Source organism: Astyanax mexicanus, chromosome 10, assembly GCF_023375975.1.
Source record: "Astyanax mexicanus isolate ESR-SI-001 chromosome 10, AstMex3_surface, whole genome shotgun sequence".
Taxonomy (NCBI): Eukaryota; Metazoa; Chordata; class Actinopteri; order Characiformes; family Acestrorhamphidae; genus Astyanax; species Astyanax mexicanus.
Window position 1 is genome coordinate 11,394,032 of NC_064417.1, and position 26,614 is coordinate 11,420,645.

Genomic DNA, 26,614 nt, shown 5'->3' on the forward strand with positions numbered 1-26,614 from the left:
CTGGATTGAACTTGACTTATGAAGCAAATTTCTTTTAAATAGCAAGCAATGTCTAAATTACTTACAAATTTACATTCCTACTAGCCACAAAAATCAGCTCTTTATTCAGAAAAGGCCCAGTTTCACCCGTGAGGGATTGTTAGATTAAATGACTAAAACAAAAGCTAATTGTTAAAATAATAACTAGGCACAGCCCTAAATAAAACCTGGCTCAGAAATGAGTAGCTGTGTAGTAACCTTGCAGTGGTAAAATACAGCGCTCAAAAAAATAAAGTGAACACTTTGGCCTGTCACGATAACAACATTTTCAGGACAATATATTATCCCAGAAATTATTGTGATATACGATAATAATTTCTGCTTCTAGGCCCCCAAAGGGGCTTTAAGACAATGTGCCACAGTAATAATATACTAGCATAATACTACTGTTACACCAATTTTCAGTGAAACTAACTTTTTATTACTAAAAACAGACATTGGGCTTCAAATATAAAAATATTTTTGTATCCTTGATAAATAAAAAAGTACAGCCACACTTGGACTCTGGGTTCTGAGAAAACTGCACTAAATATTAAACAGACCTTTATAAAACAAAACAAAACAAAAAAGTTACAACAATGTAAAAGTAATATTTACATTAATTCCATTTTTTTTATGTATACACTCTGGACATAACACACAGGCACTTTCAGAAATGTTTTTCTGATCATATATGTGTATGCTACAAAACACAAATTAGCTCAAAAACCCAATATGATAAGACACAGATAGCTCAGCAGGCCATAGCTGTTGCTATAAATGTATTTTTTAATGTGACTGTCAGACGTATTCGGAGCATGGAACACCCGCATGTTTACCGTGTGGGGTAACAATATTCATATTCATCTCGGAAACTTGGGCTGGATGGTTGTGCTTTGAATGAGATTTAAGGTATACCGACTCATTTGCGTTGATGGGTTCTCCTTGCTCATTTGGCTTAAAGCCACAATACTCCCAAAATACTCCCACACCGGAGCCATGGAACTCAGCTATGGACTGGACTGGACTGGACCTGTTTTGTGCATGCGTGCATGCGTGGCTGCACAGTCACTGATGCATAAGCTCTGCGTGCACTACACTCATTTCCTAACCGATAGATGTCTATGCCTAACAGATTCGGTGTGAGCCGGTGAGAGAGCAGCACAGCGCGACTTGCTAAAATGTAGCTGCATTCTCATGCAAACGAACCCACCGGAAACATAATGGCTGTAATCGCCAGTTGAAAATCTTTATTCATTATATAGGCAAATGCATTAAAAACAAAATTACATAAAAAATGATCAATATAAATCAAAATTATCCCATGCAGGTCTGAATTTGGAATCATACTCAAAATTAAAGTGTAAAATCAAATAACAGGCTGATCCAACTTCAGGGCAAATTCCTCAAGACAAGTTAAAATGATTCTCAGTAGCGTGTGGCCTCAATGTACCTGTATGACCTCCCTACAACACCTGGTCATGCTCCTCATGAGGCAGCGGATGTTCTCCTGAGGAATCTCCTCCCAGACCCGGATTAAAGCGTCAGTCTACTCCTGGACAGTCTGTGGTGCAGTGTGGCGTTGGTGGATGGAACGACACATGATGTTGCAGATGTGCTGGATTGGATCCAGGTCTGGGGAACGGGCGGGTCCATAGCATCAATGCCTTCATCATGCAGAAACTGCTCACACACTTCAGCCACATTAGGTCTAGCATTATCCTGCATCAGAAGGAACCCAGTGCCACTGCACCAATTTATAATCTGACAATGGGTCTGAGGATCTCATCCCAGTATCTAATGGCAGTCAGGATACCTCTGGCGAGCACATGGAGGTATGTGCTGCCCTCCAAAGAAATGCCTCCCCACACCATTACTGACTCACTGCCAGAACGTTCTCCACAGCGTCTCCAGACTCTGTCACATCTGCTCAGTGTGAACCTGCTCTCATCCGTGAAGAGCACAGGGTGCCAATGATGAATCTGCCAATCTTTGTGTTCTCTGGCAAATGCCAAGCGTCCTGCACGGTGTTGGGCTGTAATCTCAAGCCCCAGTTGTGGACGTCGGGCCCTCATACCACCCTCATGGAGTCTGTTTTTGACAGTTTGAGCAGAAACATGGATATTAGTGGCCTGCTGGAGGTCATTATGCAGGGCTCATGCACTGCTCCTACTGTTTCTCCTTGCACAAAGAGAAGGTAGCGGTCCTGCTGCTGGGTTGTTGCCCTCTTATTGCCCCCTCCATGGCTCCTGGTATCTGCTCCATGCTCTGGACACTGTGCTGACAGACACAGCAAACCCTCTTTCCACAGCTTGCTTTGATGTGCCATCCTGGATGAGCTGCACTGTCTGAGCAACTTCTGTGGGTTGTAGACACCGTATCATGCTACCTCTATGGTGAGAGAACTGACAAAATGCAAAAGTGGCCAAAACATCATCCAGAAAGGATGAGAATAAAGAAAAGGTCTGTGGTCCCCACCTGCAGAACCACTCCTTTATAGGAGTTTTCTTGCTAATTGCCTCTTATTAGTGTGATTGCACAAATTCTCTGGAATTGTGTCCGGCTAACTAGTGCCGCAGTTTTTGTCTTTATTCAGGAATGGTGGGCTTGTGTACAGCTTTTCAATTGGACGAAAGTTATTTTTGTCCATTGAAAATGAATGGGGGAAATTTTCACGCCCGTGTGCATCACAATGTCGATACGAAGATGAAATCCAGATCAAGGCCTTCTTTCCGAAAGTATGCTGCACGAAACATTCTGATTATGATTACGTTTTTTTTTTTTTTTGCTTTTCAAATTTTTCCCCATTTTCTCCCCAATTTACACGGCCAATTACCCAACCCACTAATTAGGACTCCCCCTATCACTAGTAATGCCCCAACACACCAGGAGGGCGAAGACATACTTCCGATACATGTGAAGTCAGCCACCGCTTCTTTTCGAGCTGCTGCTGATGCAGCATTACTGAGCAGCCAGCGCGCTTTGAGGAAAGCACAGCGACTCTGTTCGATACATCAGCTCACAGACACCCTGTGCTGCGGACATCATCCTAGGAGTGATGAGGGAAGAGAGCGCCATCTACCCACCCGGAGGGAGCAGGGCCAATTGTGCTCCCTCCGAGCGCCGGTAGCTTGATGGTAAAGCTGCATGAGCCTGGGTTCGAACCTGCGACCTCCTGCTCATAGTGGCAGCGCTTTAGAACGCTGGACCGCCCGATGTACGATTTTTTTGTACAATTGTCATACAAATTCATAGTAATGAATAGGTCACAGCGAAGGACGGCAGCTAGATCTCCAGTAGTGTGAGTATATGGAGCAGCTATGGGATAAAACAGTGTTAGTTCAAAAGTTTGGACACCCCAAAGCTCCAGCATTGTGTGTTATGGAGGAGCTACTGGTCCTGAGACCTCGCACATCCAGAGCAACCTAGCATCTATAGTAGAGGTGGGTGATATGGCTCTAAAATAATATCACAATATTTTAGGGTATTTTTGCGATAACAATATACTTGGTGATATAGGAAAACAGAAAAATAATTAATTAATTTCAGGAATATAGTATAAGAGAAAAACAGTATAATCATAATGTGGCAAAATAAATAATATAGCTTAAAATAATATAATGCAGCAAAAATATTACAGAATATTTTCTGCATGCATATAAACTGCAAACTAAAACAATTATACAATAAATACACTTAAAGCTTCACAGTAAATAATTAGGGGTGTGACGAGACACGATATTGGGTTCACGAAAACGAGACGAGATTTAAAAATTACATTTTAAAGAAAACTTTTTTTTTTTTTTTTTTTTTGGACAAAATCATATACCGCAAACTTAAGACTGGTTTCTCTCACACATTGATTCTATAAAGAATAGAAACAAGAATAACAAATAAAAATACAGCTTTTCTAGGTCTTATATAGTGCAAACCCCAACCAGTCATATTAAGACGATGGTTTGTTTTTTTTCTCCTAAATCTCTTGTAATTTAACTATGCATAACCATAACCAGTCATATTAAGACTATGCTTGAATGGGGGGCGCTAGTGAGCTCATATGGAGTAGTCACGCTGTAACTTCGCTCCGTTCCCAGTTTCCTTTGTTTCCCTCGACACACAAAAATTTATTCAACAAATTCATACCTAAGTGCGCAGGAAGGTTGCAATATCATGCCGAAACCCAAAAAAGCAGAAAAAGGCGACGACGGAAGAGACGAGCCAGTGAATTCTCCCGGAGATGGAAGCTCGCCGTCATCTACAGACATCATGGCGGCCATACAGCAGCTCAGTGAGAAAGTTGATCATAAATTCACCTTAATGTCAAGCTCTGTCTCTAATCTTCAAGAGATGATGGCAACTGTGAACACCAGAGTACTGGAAACTGAGCAAGCTGTGGAGGACCGCGACAAATGCATTCATGCGCTGGAACTTAATTGTTCCTCACTTGCTGCGGACAATAAACGCCTGCTGGCTAAAATGGAGGACCTGGAGTGCCACTCTAGAAGGCAAAATATCCGAATCATAGGTATCCGGGAGAACGAAGAGCAAGGGCGACCCACAGAATTTGTCTCCAAGCTCATTCCCAATCTGCTCGGAGAGGACAACTTTACTTCGCCAGTTAAGGTGGACCGGGCGCACAGGTCGCTGAGACCTGCCACGGCTGCAAATCCCAGACCTTTCATAGCCAGGATCCACCACTACCAGGTGAAGGAGCTGATTCTCCGGCTGGCGAGGCAGCGCTTCCCCCTGGAATACAACGGCGCCAGAGTGTTCATCTTCCCGGATTTCTCTCCAGACATTATCAAGAAGCGGCAGGCTTTTGACGTGATTAAAAATAGATGCAAGAACTCTGGCTACAGGTACGGATTTCGCTTCCCTGCGCGTTTCAGGATAACAATCGGAGATACATCAGGCACCTTCGATTCGCCTGACGAGGCTGAATCTTTTCTAAAGGAGAATGCACCCAGTAAATCTGGCGAGAACTAATTCGGTAAGTCTGGTAATGCAGCCAATTTTCAAGTAGGTGCTGAACGTTTTTTGTTGTGAGCCTTTTTCAGAATGAAACTTTAAGTGCACCGAACTTTTGAGTTGTTTATTGCAGCACTATGTACGTGTCGAGAAACTTTGCAGTATACTGAACTTATACATATGGGAACGGGAGCTGTGATAACTCCCACGGTTAGCCTAGAACCCTACGTCCATTGAACTTTTTCTTCTTTGCTATGAGCACTTTATTTGGGAAAGTGTCTCCAAGAGGGTGGGTGGGTAGTTGGTTAAGGTTGCTTATATATATCTGTACTTTTTTTCTTTTCTTTTTGAATGTATGTTTAAAGCCTCAAGTTAAGTTGCTACGGTTCCTTATTTTGTATCACAGCGACATGAAAGTTGGTCATTTAAAAATGATGGCTATATTATGACGGACAGAAAGACGTCTGCACACAGTGGGGGGTTACGTATTATCTCGTGGAACGTTCGAGGAATGTCCAATCCCCTTAAGAGAGGTAAAGTTTTTGCGCATCTCAAACACTTATCTGCGGATATAATGTTTCTGCAAGAGACTCACATTAGACATTCAGAGAAATCTAGACTGCGCACACACTGGATTGGAGCGGTATATCAATCTACATTTCAAGGAAATTCTAGAGGAGTAGCAATTTTGATAAAAAAATCTGTACCTTTTAATTGTCTCTCTCAAATTACAGACCCCGGTGGAAGATACGTCATTGTCTCAGGATCCATTAACTCAATTCCGATTACCTTAGTTAATGTTTATGGCCCAAATGTTGACAATCCATTATTTTTCAAAAATGTGTAACACAATACCTCAAACAAATTTAATAATTGGCGGAGATTTTAATTGTGTGCTGGATCCTGCGATGGATCGTCAATCATCACATCCCGCTGTGGTGACAAACTCCAGCATCTTTTTAAACACTTTGAAAAACTTGAACCTGGTTGACATATGGCGGCTTACATCTCCCACAGGTAAAGACTACTCATTTTACTCTTCTGTGCATAAATCCCTCTCTAGAATCGATTATTTCCTCTTTGATTCTAAAATTGTATCATTAGCAAGGACAGTAGTGTATCACCCTATTTTTATTACAGACCATTCACCTGTGTCCCTTACACTAAATATTCCTGTTAATAAAGGCAATCGCAGATGGACCTTAAATAATGCATTATTAAAAGACAAGAATTTCTGTAATTACCTGGACCAAAGCATTTCGTTTGCAATAGCCACAAACGATACTGGGGAGGTAGATGATTCAACTCTATGGGAAGCCATTAAAACAGTCATTTGTGGATATATTATATCATATGAAATTTCCATCAGAAGAGAAGATACATTGCAATTAAAAAATATAGAAAAGGTGCTCATAAAACTTGAGGAAGAGGAAAACCCTAAAACAGAAACACTAAATAAAATACTTTCACTCAAATATGAGTACAACACCATTAGCTCAAAGCAGATATCCAACCTTATGTTTAAAATTAAGCAGAAACAATACGAACTGGGTGACAAACCGCATACACTGTTGGCAAGGCAGTTGCGTTACACACAAGCTTCTCGAGCTATACAAAAAATTTACTCCAGCAATGGTAATGTTATTACAGATCCAGTGAAAATTAATCATTATTAATCATTAATTACTACGCCAACCTCTACTCCTCCAAATGTAGAGTTGAACCGCAAATACTTGATAGTTTCTTTGATGGCTCGAGTCTGCCCAAACTTAGCAACGAAGCAACAGATGTTCTTGAGGCAGAAATTACATTAGAAGAGCTTAATGAAACCATAAAGGAATTCCCAAATAACAAAGCCCCGGGTCCGGATGGATTTACCATAGAATTTTACAAGAAATACCACTCAAAACTCAGTCCTCTTCTCCTACGCATGATCAATCACTCACTGTCAAATTTTAAACTTCCTCCATCCTTGTACAATGCCTATATCACCTTAATCCCGAAGAAAGGTCGCAACGAAATGGAAGCCTCATCATACCGACCGATCTCTTTACTTCCTATCGAAACTAAGCTCATCAGCAAAATTCTGGCCAACAGGTTAAAGAAATATATTTAAACCATTATTCACCCAGACCAGACTGGCTTTATGCCAGGGCAACATATACATTTCAATTTAAGGCGTTTGTTTAATGTGCTATACTTTGAACATCTAGAAGATGCAGTAATACTATCCTTGGATGCTGAGAAAGCTTTCAATCAAGTAGAGAGACAGTACATGATGCGAACACTACATGAATTTGGTTTCAGCCCTATGTTTATAAGATGGATACAGATTCTTTATTCCCAACCCACAGCGTCAGTAATAAGCAACAATGATATCTCCCCTCCATTTCCTCTATATAGAGGTACTAGACAAGGCTGTGGTCTCTCCCCATTTCTGTTTTCTCTTTGTATTGAGCCTCTAGCTACAGCCATCAGAAACTCTTCGGACATCGTGGCAATGAATATCAATAATTCCCTACATAAAATCTCTTTGTACGCAGATGATGTGATATAATTTATATCAAATCTGAAGACCTCAATGACACCCTTGCTTGACTTAATTAATACATTTGGCTCCTTCTCAGGCTACAAAGTAAACTGGGATAAAAGCGAAGTGATGCCCCTTGGTAAAAAGATTGATCCGCAGTTCTTTTCTACAGTTCCATTCAAACTTGCACCTGCAAGTTTCACATATTTGGGCATTGAGGTAACAAAAAAAGCAGAAATTTTGATCAAAGTGAACTGGCAGAACAGAATTAGACAGTTGAAAGAGAACATAGAGGCTTGGACAACTCTCCCTTTATCAATGGTGGGCAGGATCAATGCCATTAAAATGGTCACCCTTCCTCGATTTCTCTACTTTTTTCAGGCTGCAGGGGGTTTTGTCCCACAAAGTTACTTCAAGCAACTGAACAGTATAATTTCTTCTTTTATATGGAACTACAAAACAGCCAGAATCTCACATAAACATTTATGCAAAACAAAATCAGCAGGTGGTTTTGGTCTGCCAGACTTTAGATACTACTACTGGGCTGCCAATCTAAATATCCTCTCTTTCTGGCGAAAGCACCCGTCTGCTCAAGAATGTGAAATTCCCTCTTGGCTTGCTATTGAACGTTCCATGTGTCGAAACACCTCTCTACTAAGTTTACTTAACAGTCCGATTCAAACGCAGAAATCTTTATACAGCAATAACTTCATGATCCATAATACCCTGAAAATTTGGAGACAAATTAAAACACATTTAAAAGCGCCCGACATGTATCTAGATAATCCAATACGTAACAACCACGCATTTCCAGCAGCACTAAAGGATGCTGTCTTCTTGCAATGGAAAAACAGGGGTCTAAAAACTATTGGAGATCTTTACATTGACAACTGTTTTGCTACATTCCAACAACTGCAAAATAAATATAAATTTCCCTCCTCAATTTTTTTTGCGTATTTACAAATTCGGCATTTCATGAGAACACATTTAGCTGAGTTTGAAACCAAACCGCACCATTCATCTCTGGAAAAGATTCTTACTATCTCTCCAAATACGAAAGGAGCCGTTTCTGCCTTTTATAACATCTTACATAATCACATTACCATCCAGTCCGACTCAATTAAACAAGCATGGATGGAAGAACTGGGTATAGAGATTACTTCTGAACAATGGGAACATGCTCTAAAGAACATCAACAGATGCTCAATAAATATGAGACATACATTGATACAGTTTAAAATAGTTCACAGACTCCACTACTCAAAGGCCAAATTACATAAGATTTTCCCTGAGATTTCTCCCATATGCAGCAAGTGCAATACCGAAGAAGGAACACTGTTTCATCAATTTTGGACATGCTCTAAACTTCGTCAATTTTGGACATCTGTTTTTGACTTGTTTTCTTCAGCATTTGATACAATCTGTGTGCTAGACCCGTTAGTAGCTATATTGGGAATCAGAGACTCTTATCAGGGCCTGAACAAATTTCAAAAACAAGCGGTCTCTCTTGGTGTTCTCTAGGCAAATAGATTAATATTACAACAGTGGAAATCAGAAGCTGTACCATCATTTGAAGCATGGATCAGAGATTTTGCCAATGTGCTCCACTTGGAGCACCTACGTTACACTCAAACTGATAGACCAGAGTCTTTTGCTAAAATATGGCAACCAATTCTGGACCATATAGAGGACAGATAACTGAAGTCCCCACCCATTGTGCAGCCCCCTTTCCTTTTTTTTTTCTTTTTCAGCTCTGTGTAACCCTATCCCAAAAAATGCCGCTGTGTATGATTCAATGTTTACTTGAAGGCTTACTAGGTCTATATAATTTTTTGCTATGATGCTTTAGTGTTTTTTTTTTTTTTTTTTGCTTTTTATGGTTTGTTTTTCTGATTTCCGTTGTATATGTTTGTTTTTCTTTGTATGTGTATTACAACTTGCACATAATTATAACATACATAATGTATTTGGGGTATATTTGAAAAATCAATAAAAATATTTCTGAAAAAAAAATAAATAAATAAAAAATAAAAGGCTATGCTTGAAGTGCAAACAGAGACAGAACATTTTTTTTTAATACAGTACAGAGCTAAGGGATTAGTACACCTGCCTATGAAACAGTCACGTGTAGGATTTACTTACAGTATTTGCATATGGTTTGTGTCTTGTTGGTCACTCTGTTACTGTTTATTGTTTTCACTGGAGCCAAAATGCAGCCAGACATACAACTTAAAAATAGCAGAAGCATCTTCTATATCAGGGGTATTTAAGTATATTAAATAATTAAGTGCTATATCCTGTACGGTTGTTTGAACTGAATGATGTAAAAACATTTATCCCGCCTCTCTGTCGCGCTCGGCCTGACTAGTTTCCGCCCGTTCTCCCTTTCTCCTTATAAAGACGGTTTTCACGGCCGCGGGACCGCGACCATAACAACACTGGTTCGATCCCGCAAGAGGAGCGGTGTGTTTATTTTATTTATTTTTTTCCTTACCACGTCTGCACAGATCTGATTGACTGAAGAGAGCGTTTGGTGATCTTACCCCACACGTGATTGGTCTGTGAGTTTACTGCGCCGCACAATTAAATCCTTCTCAGTAGTTTATCGGTTTGGGTCCGCATTGGACAACGTTTGCGTCCGGACCGCGGTCCGCCCATTAGTGACCTCTGTTCTATACAAATGCCCGAATTTTCCTCTTCTGCTGAGAGCTGCTCTCACACTCGCTGCTACTGGGTTGCCAGATCCCTCTTAAAAAGTCCACATTAAACTGTTTTTTTTTTTTTTTTTTTTTTTCCTCCCGCGAGACGGGTCTAAGCTTGACGAGAAATATCGTCACATTTTAATCTCGCGGCACGATATCTCGTCACACCCCTATAAATAATAGACTACTTTGAAGACAGAACATCTCTATTATCACGATATGGATTTTTAATATTATGATATTTCTGTCACGATATATTTTATACGATATAATATTGTCCACCCCTAATCTATAGCCAAGCAATGTATTTAATTTAACACATTTTAATCTCATTTATGCAAATGGATTACCTAGTCAGCACCTAGGAACACCTTAGCAACCACTTAGCAGCACCATAGCAACCACCACATTTACCATAGCAACACCTTAGCAACCACTTAGCAACAACATAGCAACCACCATTGATACCATAGCAACACCCTATCAACCACTTACCAATGCCTTAGCAACCACCTAGCAACTGCTTAGCAACCACTTAGCAACATCATAGCAACCAGACATGAATCAGCACTGCAATCACATTTGAGCAGTGTATTAGGTTTGTTGTTGTTTTTTGCAGGCGGCCAATCCCAGAGCTGTTTCAACATCTGAGAAGGAGAATAACCCCCTCAGGACCCCAGAGGTGCTACCTGAAGCTAAAAAGATGGAGTATCGCCTTTTGAGAGAGGAGCTTAACAGGTTGGGTTCTGCAGTTTACCCCAATAGCTCCCAGTTATTATGACAAGATTTTTTAGCAGTGTTGGAATATGTGGTAAATCTGTTTTTGAATGTAAATGACTGATTAAGAGTGTGTGTGTCTCTGTGTGTGTGTGTGTGTGTGTGTGTGTGTGTGTGTGTGTGTGTGTGTGTGTGTGTGTGTGTGTGTGTGTGTGTGTGTGTGTGTGTGTGTGTGTGTGTGTGTAGTCGTGAAATGCAGCAGGGTGTGAGATCAGATCCGTCCCTGATGGTGCCTGTAAGCTCTGATGTGGACACAGCTGGGCTTCAGCTCAGCGAGGCTGAGGACCGACTCAACAAACACCGGTCAGTCCTCAAACTCCTGTTATACCTCTGGGTAAAGGGTTCTGGGCTGTTTTCGATTATGTGCCTTAACTGTGGTAGAACCCTTAATACTCTCTGTACTGTGGTAAGATTGGACACCCCGATGATTTTCCTTTATAAATCAGTGGTTGTTCGGGTTAACAATTTCAAACAAATATATCATATAGCAGACAAACACAGTAATATTTGAGAAGTGAAATAAAATTTAAAGGATTTACAGAAAGTGTGCAATAAATTATGGTGTGTTCGTGTGTAGTGCTCAGCTGGCAAAGGACCAGGCACTGTTGCAGCACCTCCGTCAGCAGGAGCTCAGGAAGAAGGAGTCTCTGAAAGTGGTAGAGGCGAAAGTGGCCCGACTGAAGGAGCAGCTGCTGACGTCTGAGAGGATTGTGAGTGCCAACCGGCTGCTGCTGAAAAAACTGCAGGAACAGGTGGGGTTATGATGATGCAACAATTTTCTATATAAAATACAGCATTTCAGTCTTGCTTATTCTAATTTCATTGGTGTGGATTTTTAGCCCAGCAGATCTCTGCTTACATTTTTAGTAACAGTGCTGCTGTTTAAAAACTTAAGAAAAGCACAGTCTTATAATCCAAGTTCAGTTTTTTATTTCTACCTCTTAAAAAGCTCACAATTTTAAGCACATACCAGCGAAACGCTGTCAAGTAAACCATGAAAGGCCTGCATTAGAAAATTTCTGGATCTGATTATCTGCATATACTGTCTTGAAACACTATTAATCAGCATCACACTCAGGACCCCTGTCAGGGTGTCTGCATATCCTTAACATCTTAAACTTGTTTATCTGAAAAATGTAGGCCTTTATTTGTTTTAAAATGTCTTAAAATCATCTTTCAAAGGTCTTAAAAATGTCACAGGCAAAATGCAATTTTGATTTTATTTTCATGCATTGTAGTTTGTAATTTCCAGATTTTTTTATGTAAGCTCTTTTATAAAACAGACAAAACTAAGCAGAACCATCATTCATGACTCTAAGGGGTGTTCATTATTATTTTTAACTTGCCATTGCTATGCTTTAACTGCTATTTACATGTTTTTTTTACATTCAAGCAGATTGTTTAATGTTCCCAATAAAAACTTATCATTAAAAACATGAAATAATACAAAAAAGAATGTTGGTCAGCGCATGTGCAGTGCTGTAAAGAAGCACATATTGATGGGTAGCATAACTCGACAGAACACCGGTTCCCCCAAGCCCAACCCGCTAACCAATATAAACATGCTGGGAAAAGTTTAGCTGCACTGCCATAGAGAGCAAAACTCTATGTTAGAGAGCAAATTATGTGTGATAAAATCAGCGGAACATAAACACAGCGAACATTATGAGGCATTTCTCTCACCACCAAGACTTTCAGAAAGGTAAACTCAGTTTGTGGATGCAGGTTAAGCAGGTAAAGTGGCACAGCTCAGCTAACTCACTTGTCTCCAGTTTAGTTCAGCGTTGTTTAATGTCTAAAAGGGATCTATGTAATCCATGATCATAAGCTAAGGTGTTTAGGTTATATTTGCCTCAATCATCTGTTAACATCGCGCCAACAGACGCATTTCATACAACTTTCAGTGAATTTAATATACTATTAATTTAGGGGTTAATACACTTTACTTTTGACACCCTTGCAATTATTCACATTCATGACTCAATTAGAAGTATAGATACTGGGGTTTAAAAATACTTCTGTAGACATTGAAGGATCAACTTAAACCTTTTACTTAAATAAAAGTATAAAAGTAAAAGTAATAAAAAGGGAAAAAAGACCTTATAAACAGAAGCCTAGGCTGCTCTACAGGGGCCAATAGTGCATTACCCCCGATAACTAGATGACTAGATGACTATAAGAACTGAAACGGTGCTAAAAAAAAAAAAGGTCTTCAGAGATTCTGAGGGATATTATTAAAATCTCTTACAGACAGACATCATACCTGTTCCTACTACATGCTTTACCAACCAGCTGCAGACTGTAACTTTGCACAGTCAACTTACAAATATTGCATATAGCAATAAATAAAGTACCAGTCAAAAGTTTGGACACATTCTCATTTTATTTTCTACATTTGTTGCAGATTAATATTAAAGCTATCAAATATATGGCATATGAATTCACGAGTTATGCAGTAAAGAAAACATGAAAATAGTCAACAAAACCTTTTTTTATAACCTCTTAAGCTCCAAACCTAATTTTACCAATTTCCACCTGAAAAATACATATCCAAATTTAAAAGCATTTTACACTAATATTAAATTATTCAGAGAATTTTAATTTTATCAATTAATATTACAAAATTAACTGAAAACACTTTTACTTATACTATATACAATTGAACATGTATTATTTAAAATATGGTAAAAACAAGAAAAAAATACAGGTGCTTTTCAGATTTTCTAATTTTTAATTTTAAAATGAAATTTTTATATGTGTATTTAGGTGTTTTTACAGTCCTTTATTTAGCTACAAGGTGTTCACATTCAGCATATAAAATCATAAACTGCTCTCTTTCACTGGATAGATATTATAGTGATCTGCTCCTGGGATATTCCTTTCTTTCTCCAAAGGTCTGGAAACTTTGTAAGAACAAAAACTACTAATTTTATAACTTATTTTGCAGTAAAGAATGTGTTTCTGTATTCTATATATCTGCTCAGTGACAGTGTCTGGTTACAGACCCCTCCCCAGCTCTGTCTCTGCCTAACGCGGCACCTGATTGGCCGGCAGAGATTCACGTCTTTCTTCAGAGAAGACTGTCGATTCTGCGCATGTGCATTAGTAGTCTGTAAACCCAGCCAAGCGTGCCACAAGATCTCGTCACACCCCTAGTTTACATCAGTATGCTTTTTCAAATTAGATGGTAAATGTTTAAACACCATTAGCTCACTGGCGCACTTCTGGAGTTTGACGTGATGTGCAGGTCATGCATCAAATACAAACCAATAGAGGGTCTGAATGGTATATGATTATACTTGTTATCCAACCACAAGCTTTCCGGATGGCGCGATTTATCTGTTTGTTTGTTTTATGTTGCCGGAATGAAATGAATGGGTGACGAGGCTCTTTAAAAAAATAATAATATATATGTAAGTAGTAGAAAGTACTGATAACTGTGTAAAAAAGTAGAAGTAAAATGTAGTATAAAAAATAGTTACTCCACTAAAGTATAGATGCCACAAATTTCTACCTAAGTAAGGTAATAAAGTATTTGTACTTTGTTACTTGACACCTCTGGTTAGTCGATTAATTAACATACAGGATAACAAACATCTTTTGTCTCCATTAACCTTCATTGTTTTTCAGAAAACCCTCAAGGCAGAATTCTGCCAAAGAATTTGCTTAGGTTGTACAATTTTTTAATAAAGGAATTATTGTACTGAATAGTTTACAAAAAACAGAAGGTACATCTACACCCTGGGACTTTATTGACATTTTACTGTACATCCTGTACATTTGCACTCCTGGACAAACTTCAGTGCAATACATTCTCAGGTTTATGTTTAGTATCTATCTGTCTGTCTGTCTGTCTGTCTGTCTGTGTCAAAATGTACTTGAGTAAAAGTAAAATTACTTACCGTATTTTTCGGACTATAAGGCGCACTTAAAAACTTTTAATTTTCACAAAAATTGACAGTGCGTCTTATAATACGGTGCGCCTTTTGTATGGATTTTACTCGTCAGGTTGTAAGGAGCAGTAAACACACACTCCGTGCAGCGTTATAGAGAGTTTCAGTGCTATACAGAGTCCAGAGCCGTGCAGCTCCGAGGCTGAGCAGCAATAGCATTAGCTAGATGCTAACCGCTAAGCTAGCTAGCTTATTCACTGAGATCAGTATTATCTAAATTTTACTCGTCAGGTTGTAAGGAGCAGTAAACACACACTCCGTGCAGCGTTATACAGAGTTTCAGTGCTATACAGAGTCCAGAGCCGTGCAGCTCCGAGGCTGGAGCAGCAAATAGCATTAGCTAGCTTATTCACTGTTCAGAGATCAGTATTATCTAAATTTTACCAGTCAGGTTGTAAGGAGCAGTAAACACACACTCCGTGCAGCGTTATACAGAGTTTCAGTGCTATACAGAGTCCAGAGCCGTGCAGCTCCGAGGCTGGAGCAGCAAATAGCATTAGCTAGCTTATTCACTGTTCAGAGATCAGTATTATCTAAATTTTACCCGTCAGGTGTAAGGAGCAGTAAACACACACTCCGTGCAGAGCCGTGCCGCTCCGAGGCTGGAGCAGCAATAGCATTAGCTAGATGCTAACCGCTTAGCTAGCTAGCCTTTTCACTGTTCAGAGATCAGTATTTTCTAAATTTAGCACTTTTAATACTGCTGGAGCAGTATTATTAGAGTTAGATGCTAATCGCTAAGCGTTCACCGTTCAGAGGTGAGTTATCGGCCTGTAAGTCTGTGCTGCTTTGCCTGGCTAGCATTAGCTAGATGCTAAGCGCTAACTCTCTCAGAGGTGAGTTTTATCAGCCTGTAATCTGCTTGTTTACCGTGTTAAAACAAGCTACGGGGGACGAATCGCTAGCTAATATCTCACTGTCTTACCAGAACACGCAGGATTACTCAGTGTAACGCTGTCGTTTAAGTTTGGGTTAACTTTACTAGTTTAGGTGACTAGCTAGCGTGCTAGCGGATAGCTATGCTAACGCTGGTGCAGCAAGCCTTAGTGGACATCTGGAAATCTAAGCTTACTGTAAATAAACTGAAGCACGTTACTCACCCAAATAAACAGTTTTCAGGAGAGGAATCTGTGTAGATTAATATCCAGCACTCGTTTGACTTTGAAATAGCTAGATTTGTATACTGAGACTCTCCACCGGCAAGCGACCACCCCCGGTGGGGGAAGGGAAACATGGCGCCACCCCTGTTCACTTTGATATAGGCACCCTTTCTAGTGTCACTTAACGCGCCTTATAATGCGATGCGCCCTATGTATGGAAAAATAGCAGAAAATAGGCGTTCTTTGATAGTGCGTCTTATAATACGGTGCGCCTTATAGTCCGAAAAATACGGTATTTTAAAAACTACTTTAAACATTTACAAATTTTCAATACTCAAAATCTACTCAGTTACAGTAACATGAGTAAATGTATTTCATTACTTTCCACCTCTGCTTTTAACTAATGGTGGCAGTAATTGTTAGTTTGGCCCAGATAACAATTTATGGGGAATGGGAACTTAAGAGAACTGATCTTTTTTTTCTTACTGTAAGTATTTGTTTTTAGTGTTTTAGATTTTAACTACATTCTCTACATGTTGTATTGGATGAGTGTGAGTTGGTTTACTAGTATTGTATTCTTTTGAAATATTAATAAATACAAATTGATACAAATACAAGTAGATTTCAAGTAAAAGTCATCTGCCAAGTTGCATGTAATGGTATTGTTTGGGAATAGCATTCAGAACGGCAAATAATTTTATGCTACGGCTGAGACGGCTCAACCAGTGATCTTACTACGCTGCACGTGTGCTTCAACTGGCAGTGTCAACGATCAGCACTCTTCTGATTTTTTTGTTTTAATGTTGGCTCTGGATTGTTGACTTAATGCATCACAACAGGTTAAGTAAGTTTCAGAACACATTGTTTAAAATACTTGAAAGGTACACCCCACTGTTTTATAATATATTTTTTTTTTTATTAGTTAGTGTATTTCTATTTTATGTATAATGTTGTGTTTTTATTGTTTGAAGAGAAATATTAATCCATTTTTGAATTGTCCAATGGCCCCATTCGTGTTTAAGAAAAATAGAATTTCAGTGGAATTAATAACAACTAGCAAGTTTCTTGTTTTGTGACATCCCTAATGTACACCCATAATTTTAATGTGGTCCTAAATGTTTGCATGCTTGTGTGCATGTGTTTATGGGTACAGGTTCATCGTGTGCAGCACCGTGTAGCAATAAAGCAGCACCAGGCACTGCGGCTGGAGAGAGAGGTTGTGTTAGCCCAGGCAGGGGTTGCACGAGGCAGCTACAAACGCAACAACACCAGCACCACCTCCCAGCTTCAGGTGAGTTACAGAGCAACATCCCATGACATCCACAGCGCTCAGTTACACAAGCCCCCAACCCTAAACCAATACATTACACACCCACACCACTCGCCTCCTCCCAGCTATCAGTAAATTACACACCCACACCACTCGCCTCCTCCCAGCTATCAGTAAATTACACACCCACACCACTCGCCTCCTCCCAGCTATCAGTAAATTACACACCCACACCACTCGCCTCCTCCCAGCTATCAGTAAATTACACACCCACACCACTCGCCTCCTCCCAGCTATCAGTAAATTACACACCCACACCACTCGCCTCCTCCCAGCTATCAGTAAATTACACACCCACACCACTCGCCTCCTCCCAGCTATCAGTAAATTACACACCCACACCACTCGCCTCCTCCCAGCTATCAGTAAATTACACACCCACACCACTCACCTCCTCCCAGCTATCAGTAAATTTCACACCCACACCGCTCGCCTCCTCCCAGCTATCAGTAAATTACACACCCACACCGCTCGCCTCCTCCCAGCTATCAGTAAATTACACACCCACACCGCTCGCCTCCTCCCAGCTATCAGTAAATTACACACCCACACCACTCACCTCCTCCCAGCTATCAGTAAATTACACACCTACACCACTCACCTCCTCCCACATATCAGTAAATTACACACCCACACCACTCGTCTCCTCGCCTCCTCGCCTCCAGCTATCAGTAAATTACACACCCACACCGCTCGCCTCCTCCCAGCTATCAGTAAATTACACACCCACACCGCTCGCCTCCTCCCAGCTATCAGTAAATTACACACCCACACCGCTCGCCTCCTCCCAGCTATCAGTAAATTACACACCCACACCGCTCGCCTCCTCCCAGCTATCAGTAAATTACACACCCACACCGCTCGCCTCCTCCCAGCTATCAGTAAATTACACACCCACACCGCTCACCTCCTCCCAGCTATCAGTAAATTACACACCCACACCGCTCGCCTCCTCCCAGCTATCAGTAAATTACACACCCACACCACTCGCCTCCTCCCAGCTATCAGTAAATTACACACCCACACCACTCGCCTCCTCCCAGCTATCAGTAAATTACACACTCACACCGCTCGCCTCCTCCCAGCTATCAGTAAATTACACACCCACGCCGTTCGCCTCCTCCCAGCTATCAGTAAATTACACACTCACACCGCTCGCCTCCTCCCAGCTATCAGTAAATTACACACCCACGCCGCTCGCCTCCTCCCAGCTATCAGTAAATTTCACACCCACACCGCTCGCCTCCTCCCAGCTATCAGTAAATTACACACCCACACCGCTCGCCTCCTCCCAGCTATCAGTAAATTACACACCCACACCACTCACCTCCTCCCAGCTATCAGTAAATTACACACCTACACCACTCACCTCCTCCCACATATCAGTAAATTACACACCCACACCACTCGTCTCCTCGCCTCCTCGCCTCCAGCTATCAGTAAATTACACACCCACACCGCTCGCCTCCTCCCAGCTATCAGTAAATTACACACCCACACCGCTCGCCTCCTCCCAGCTATCAGTAAATTACACACCCACACCGCTCGCCTCCTCCCAGCTATCAGTAAATTACACACCCACACCGCTCGCCTCCTCCCAGCTATCAGTAAATTACACACCCACACCGCTCACCTCCTCCCAGCTATCAGTAAATTACACACCCACACCGCTCGCCTCCTCCCAGCTATCAGTAAATTACACACCCACACCGCTCGCCTCCTCCCAGCTATCAGTAAATTACACACCCACACCACTCGCCTCCTCCCAGCTATCAGTAAATTACACACCCACACCGCTCGCCTCCTCCCAGCTATCAGTAAATTACACACCCACACCGCTCCCCTCCTCCCAGCTATCAGTAAATTACACACCCACACCGCTCACCTCCTCCCAGCTATCAGTAAATTACACACCCACGCCGCTCGCCTCCTCCCAGCTATCAGTAAATTACACACCCACACCTCTCGCCTCCTCCCAGCTATCAGTAAATTACACACCCACACCGCTCGCCTCCTCCCAGATATCAGTAAATTACACACCCACACCGCTCGCCTCCTCCCAGATATCAGTAAATTACACACTCACACCACTCGCCTCCTCCCAGCTATCAGTAAATTACACACCCACACCTCTCGCCTCCTCCCAGCTATCAGTAAATTACACACCCACACCTCTCGCCTCCTCCCAGCTATCAGTAAATTACACACTCACGCCGCTCACCTCCTCCCGGATATCAGTAAATTACACACCCACGCCGCTCGCCTCCTCCCAGCTATCAGTAAATTACACACCCACGCCGCTCGCCTCCTCCCAGCTATCAGTAAATTACACACCCACGCCGCTCGCCTCCTCCCAGCTATCAGTAAATTACACACCCACGCCGCTCGCCTCCTCCCAGCTATCAGTAAATTACACACCCACACCGCTCGCCTCCTCCCAGCTATCAGTAAATTACACACCCACACCTCTCGCCTCCTCCCAGATATCAGTAAATTACACACCCACACCACTCACCACCCAATTACTCTTATCTCACCTTCCTAATAATAAAGAGGTATCAAGCTCTGGTCCTGGATCGTTTTTGTCCAGTATTCTAGTTCAAACCATTGTCTTACTGGTGCTCATCTGTTCCAATCTGTGCTGTTTGTTTCAGCCCTGTAAACGTCGGTATGTGGACAGTTCTGATGCTCACTACCTTGAGCTAATCGCCCAGAAAAAGCGCCTACAACAGCTAGAGAGTGAGTATGCCCTAAAAATCCAGAAGCTGAAGGAGGCTCAGGCTCTGCGGCAGGCACAGGCCCCCGCGAGCCCCTACCATATCCCTCAGCCCAGCCTGCATGACCTCACGCAGGACAAGCTAACGCTAGCCAGCGAAGACCCTGACCCCGAGGAGGAGGAACTTCAGCCAGCTGGAGCAAGCACCCGCCGTCGGTCATTCAGGGAGTCTGGCTCCTTCACCAAACCCAAACTTAGTCACCCCGAGACCCCCACTACTCCCACCACTCCCACAACAGTGGCCAAGCACACCCCAAACAATGTGGAACCCCCTCCTCCAGAGCTGCTATTGCTGGGACTTAATATAGAGGATCTGCACTTCCAGAAGGTCAAAACAGTGCCGGAGCTGCTGCAGCATGAGCTGCTCTCACTCGGGGGTGCTCTAGGGAGCATCCAGCCAAACCAGAAGGTAGATATTGTGATCAGGCCACTATCCACTTCTCATTTTAATTTACAGTTTCACCTCAAATTGTACAGCTGTTGCTCAGGCTGGGGCTCTGTTCTCAAATCCCAGGTCATGTTGTTTCTAGGGCTGGACCCGAATATTCGGGTATTCGGATATTGGCTTGTTGAGTAGGTATTCGGTTTTTAATTTTGGTGTTTGGATATTCGTTTTTTTCCTTTTCTTAGCTCCACCTCGCGCTAACATCACACATCCGTTCAGGTTAATGGCGGTATAAGAAGCCAGAGATGCTCACAAGTCCAAATCAAGTCTCAAGTCTCTTCTGGCGAAATTAAAGTGAAAGTATTACTCCGTGAGGCAAATAAGACCTGCTCTCTAAAATAATTGAAAATTTGTGTTTTAGTGTTAACTATTAACAAATCACACTGTGATGTTTCACCAATTACAGATCATCCGCGTGTTTAAAGCTCATTGCATGAATTAATCGGTGCGCTGCGCACCTTGCATGCTCGCGGGGGGATTTGGGATGAGGAAATACAGCAGGTACATTTCAGATTTGTAGTTTAATGCTCTACTAAATTAGATGCTTTAAAATGGGCTCGGGGCGGGTCAGGCATTTTTTTTCTGCCTACGGGCTGCATTTGACGAAAGTCTAGTAGCTGCTCAGTCAGACAACAGTGTCCGCATAAAAGTCGTGAATTGAAATGCTGTGGTATTAAATTATTCATAATGTTACAGAGTTTGCAATTGGAAAAATAGTAAAGTCTTTTTAAAAACAAATATGGCAAGGTTGCACATGCTCTCTCTGGACTGGGTAGATGGCATGGTCTCCTGTTGTGATGCTGGCTGAACTATTAGAGCTAAGCATCCGGTCACTTCCTTTAAGGAAATTGCCTTCCTGTTGATGCTGCACTGGGGCAGTTTGTAAAGAGATGGTGGCGGACTTCACGTATATCAGAGGAGGCATATTTTAGTCTCCACCATACAAGTTTCATTGCAAGTGATTTTTAGTGAGTGGGTAAGAGTTTTAGTGAGTGGGAAAATAACTATGCCAGCTGGTCCATTTAAGGTAAATGGAAAAATACAGCTGTAGTCTGTAATCTCAGATTATTTCAGGTGCTTGTGTGTTTGTGTGTGTGTGTATTGTGCAGGTGATACAGTTGGATTCTGACCCATTGGCAGCTCAGCAGGTTCGAGGGGATCTAAAGCCTGTTCCTTTTGGCCAGTATCGCAGCCCACTTTTAGTGTTCAGGTCGTACAGGTGAGTGGAACTTCAGATGTGTTGTAAACCCACATAAGAAAAAAAAAATAGCTGAGCATCAAAATCCTGTGGAGTGATGCCGGCTTTGGTTCTGCTGCAGGTTCAGTCCATATTTCCGCACTAAGGAGAAGATCTCTCTCAGCTCCCTGACCTACAGCAACGTCCTCGAACCCAGAAAGAGCTTCTGCCGCTTTGATCTGACAGGCACATGCAACGATGATGACTGCCATTGGTACAAACAGGTTCCACACACACAACTATTCTGCTACTGTAACTTTTATCAGGGTTCGTACGGTCATGAAAAACCTGAAAAAGTTATGGAATTTGAAAATAGCAATTACCAGGCCTGGATAAGTTTTGGAAAAATAAAAATACCCAGAAAGTTTTGGAAAAGTCGTGGAAATTTGCTCTGCAAATCTTAGTGTTTTTGTTTGTCAAATGAGAAAAGCTATTTTGTTTAAAAAAAAAAAATAATGTTTGGGTAAATCTATCACGTCACTTTGTGTTAGCTGGCTGGCTGCGCGGGTGCTCCTCCGACCGGAGCTTCAGCTGCATTAAGAAACATGCTGATTTAATGCTGTCTGGCTTCATTCAGACCAATAAAAGGCAGAGTTGCGAGGACCTGAACTGCAGAATATACAGAAAAGTGATAATTGTGCACAGGTGAAGCAGCACAGAGCTATCTAGCGTTAGCTAACTAAACACCGGGCTGCTGCTGAACTCTCACCCCGGCCCCGGTATTTCCCCCCGGGAACAGCGTGGTGCCGCTAAAGCGCCAAAATCTTACTGTTCCTTTAAACTGTGAGACGGAGTGTCCGTATTTAACCGCTTCAAAACACACTGAGGAGACCCGAGCGCCCGTCGCTGCCTGAAGGACTGAGCGTGAGAAAGAGGAGAGGGTGTGTGTTTGTGTGCGTGTGCGTGCATGTGTTGGAAAGAGGTTATAATCAGTGTAGATCTGTTTATAGACGTAAATATCTTTACTGAATCTCTCCACATTATAGCATAATTGTACATTTAAAAAAAATAAATATTAAAGTGAAAAGGTGTGGGAAAAGGATTAGCTCTGTTTTAGTTTCTGTAACATTAGCCTGAGAGCTCGACACAACAGTGTAGTTTTGGTTACTAATAGTTTAGAGTGGTTCTAAAAGCAGGTTATTTCTCTTTTCTACACATTTAGTTTCTTTCGCTTGATTCTAAGTACTAGTTGATAAGTGATTTAAATATTAAACATATTTAATGTTGAGTAATAAGTATTTATAAAATATAAAAAGTAGTTGGTTGCCTTTAATATGGATTATTTTACTGTATTACATTACATTTGGCAGACGTTTGTCCAAAGCGAATAATGTGCATTCAGCATACAACTGTATGTTGTTCAGTTCTCTTGGTGTGTCTGACGGGTTAACTGTGTGTGTGAATCTCTTTTAAGTTACTAATTTGTGTTTTTTTTATTTTAGTGTTAATCTCTTTCTCTCTTTCTTTGGGAAGCAGGTTTAGAAATCCCAGCCAACATGTCCCCCGACAGCCAGATATCTGCCAAATTACATTAATTAAAAACTGATTCAAAGTTTTAAACTAAAGATTCATGTTCTTTGATGAAAGTATGAACCACTAGCTTAAACATTAGAAATGCTTAGCAGCTATGAAATCAGCTCTCAGGGTTTGACACATTTTATTATTGAAGATTGTCAGCATAGCTTCAAAAAATATATATATTTTTTATATATTTTTTTTAAGTAAGATATAGGCCTACTATAATCAGTTTTGACGTGTATTTTTGGTTTTATTCTTTGTCTGCAATGATATTTTAAAGATTGTGTGGTCATGAAAATATGCTGCGAAGTCATGGAAAAGTCATGGACATTTATTGGTGAAAAAGTGTATTAACCCTGATTTATTTACTCTGTCTGTCTGTCTGTCTGTCTGTCTTTCAGGCAGCACATGAGGAACTGCACTTTAAACGGAAACCAGCTGTTTCAGGATATTTTGTCCTACAGTCTACCTCTGATTGGCTGTACTGAAGAGAGTTCCACTAATGAAATAAGCCGAGCTACAGGTGCCACCTCTTCCTCTTGCTGCTTGCTTCAGCACATTTCCCTGACTGAGAGGTTTAATTCTGACTGATGGCTCTGATTTGTGTTTTCAACAGAAAAGTACATTAAAAAGCTGTTTGGTGCAAATAAGGATCGGATGGTAATGGACCAGAAGGCAGTTCTTCTTGTCAGCAAGGTTAATGAGAGTTTACGGCACGGTGAGAGACCGACTTCTTCATACAAACAGTACACTCATTCTAGCTGACTGTGACGCACTACACAGAGTGCAATGGCTGCTTCATAATGCTTTATAATGTTCATACACATGGTAATTCTGGCTAATTGTGTAATATGTATGTGTAATGTGTCTGCGTGTTCCTTCAGTGCCACCCTACACCACCTACAAGGAGAAGAGGAAGTGGAGGCCGGAGCCACAGAAAGAGGAGTCTGAGCCTGGGGAGAGCGAGGAAGAGAGCAGTGTTACTGTCCCTGCTCTACCACAGAGTGGTATATATATATATATATGTATGCACGTATATACAGGCCAAAAGTTTGGACACATCTTCTCTTTTTCAATGCGTTTTCTTTATTTTCATGACTATTTACATTGTAGATTCTCACTGAAGACATCAAAACTATGAATAAACACATGTGCAGTTATGTTCTAAACAATAAAAGGCGAAATAACTAAAACAATAATATATAGATTCTAGTTTCTTCAAAATAGCCACCCTCTGCTCTGATTACTGCTTTGCACACTCTTGGAATTCTCTCAATGAGCTTCAAGAGGTGGTCACCTGAAACGGTTTTCCAACAGTCTTGAAGTTCTCAGAGGTGTTTAGCACTTGTTGCCCCTTTGCCTTCACTCTGCGGTCCAGCTCACCCCAAACCATCTCGATTGGGTTCAGGTCTGGTGACTGTGGAGGCCAGGTGATCTGCTGCAGCACTCCATCACTCCCCTTCTTGGTCAAATAGCCCTTACACAGCCTGGAGGTGTGTTTGGGGTCATTGTCCTGTTGAAAAATAAATGATCGCCCAACTAAACGCAAACAGATGGGATGGCATGTCGCTGCAGGATGCTGTGGTAGCTGTGCTGGTTCAGTGTGCCTTCAATTTTTAATAAATCCCCAACAGTGTCACCAGCAAAACACCCCCACACCATCACAGCTCCTCCACCATGCTTCACAGTGGAAACCAGGCATGTGGAATCCATCCGTTCACCTTTTCTGCGTCTCACAAAGACACGGCGGTTGGAACCAAAGATTTAAAATCTGGACTCATCAGACTAAAGCACAGATTTCCACTGGTCTAATTTCCATTTCTTGTGTTTCTTGGTCCAAACAAATCTCTTCTGCTTGTTGTCTTTCCTTAGCAGTGGTTTCCTATCAGCTATTTGACCATGAAGCCCTGATTTACGCAGTTTCCTCTTAACAGTCTAGAGATGGGTCTTCTGCTAGAACTCTGTGTGGCATTCAACTGGTCTCTGATCTGAGCTGTTGTTAACTTGCGATTTCTGAGGCTGGTGACTCGGATGAACTTGTCCTGAGAAGCAGAGGTGACTCTTGGTCTTCCTTTCCTGGGTCGGTCCTCATGTGTGCCAGTTTCGTTCATGGTTTTTGCGACTCCACTTGGGGACACATTTAAAGTTGTTGCAATTTTGGCCACTCATTTTTCTTTAGTTAGCTGATTGGTTCTTGCCATAAAATGAATTTTAACAGTTGTCCAATAGGGCTGTCGGCTGTGTAGTAAGACAACTGATGGTCCCAACCCCATTGATAAAGCAAGAAATTCTACTAAATAACCCTGATAAGGCACACCTAAAAAACATTTCAGGTGACTACCTCTGAAGCTCATTGAGAGAATGCTAAGAGTGTGCAAAACAGTAATCAGAGCAAATGGTGGCTATTTTGAAGAAACAAGAATATAAAACATGTTTTCAGTTACTTTGTTAAGTACATACAGTAACTCCACACGTGTTCATTTATAGTTTTGATGCCTTCAGTGCAAATCTACAATGTTAATAGTCATGAAAATAAAGAAAAGGCATTGAATGAAAAGGTGTGCCAAACTGTGTCTAGTTGATTACAGTTTCAAATCTACAGTTTAACACACTGATAAAATCAATAATGCACTAAAAATATTTATTTTTTTGGCTTGTTCTGGCTTCTGCTCTTGCAATGATCCCCATATTGATGGGAGGATGACAGTAATATTGACCCTGCTCCACTTGCAGGATATTCAGATTTAAAGCCAGAACCACAGTTTTTTCATTGCTTACAGCTGCTGTGACTCACATCAACATTTCTAGTAAATATTGCTATGTCTTTTGCACTATATTTTTTGTTATACTGTATTTTCCAAAGCAGTATTGATTTTTAATTGTTAGTTTACATTGTCAGACAGTAGTTTGTTTAGTGTTGTTTATGCCTGCTAGACAACAGTGTTGTACTCTGTCCACATATCCCACTGGTTTCATTGCACAAAAAGAATTATAAAAGATTTATTTTTTTGTACTATTTTAAAATGTACTTTAAACAGTCTCAAAGATTGCTTAAATTACATGTTTACATGTTTGTAGGTGAAGAAATCCTTGTTGTTATTTTTGTGTAACTTTTATATTGTTCAAACCTGTCTGATTTATATTATATCCACTCAAAATATTTGATAAAGTTTGGCCATATTGTCAACACACAGTCCAGTTCATGGCTTTAAATCTGCACCTTTAGTCCTGTTTTTAGTTCTGGACTGGCATCGTTCAGA

At 41.3% G+C, this 26,614-nt stretch overlaps 1 protein-coding gene and 1 long non-coding RNA gene across 4 annotated transcripts in view; one reads left to right on the plus strand and one right to left on the minus strand.

The window, feature by feature from the left end:
• LOC125804701 (uncharacterized) overlaps positions 1–26,614 on the minus strand; it is a 338,968-nt gene that overhangs the window by 130,142 nt on the left and 182,212 nt on the right. The window lies entirely within an intron of this gene.
• The window catches only part of LOC103033276 (zinc finger C3H1 domain-containing protein), a 50,135-nt gene that overhangs the window by 16,876 nt on the left and 6,645 nt on the right, over positions 1–26,614 (plus strand). For all 3 annotated transcript variants that reach the window (XM_022685833.2, XM_022685835.2, XM_022685834.2), the window contains exons 12-21: positions 10,838–10,956; positions 11,182–11,298; positions 11,573–11,747; positions 17,202–17,339; positions 20,033–20,563; positions 21,709–21,818; positions 21,919–22,050; positions 23,756–23,877; positions 23,971–24,072; positions 24,239–24,361. In XM_022685833.2, the coding sequence (XP_022541554.2) occupies positions 10,838–10,956; positions 11,182–11,298; positions 11,573–11,747; positions 17,202–17,339; positions 20,033–20,563; positions 21,709–21,818; positions 21,919–22,050; positions 23,756–23,877; positions 23,971–24,072; positions 24,239–24,361 (1,669 nt within the window). The remainder of the gene's footprint in view (positions 1–10,837; positions 10,957–11,181; positions 11,299–11,572; positions 11,748–17,201; positions 17,340–20,032; positions 20,564–21,708; positions 21,819–21,918; positions 22,051–23,755; positions 23,878–23,970; positions 24,073–24,238; positions 24,362–26,614) is intronic.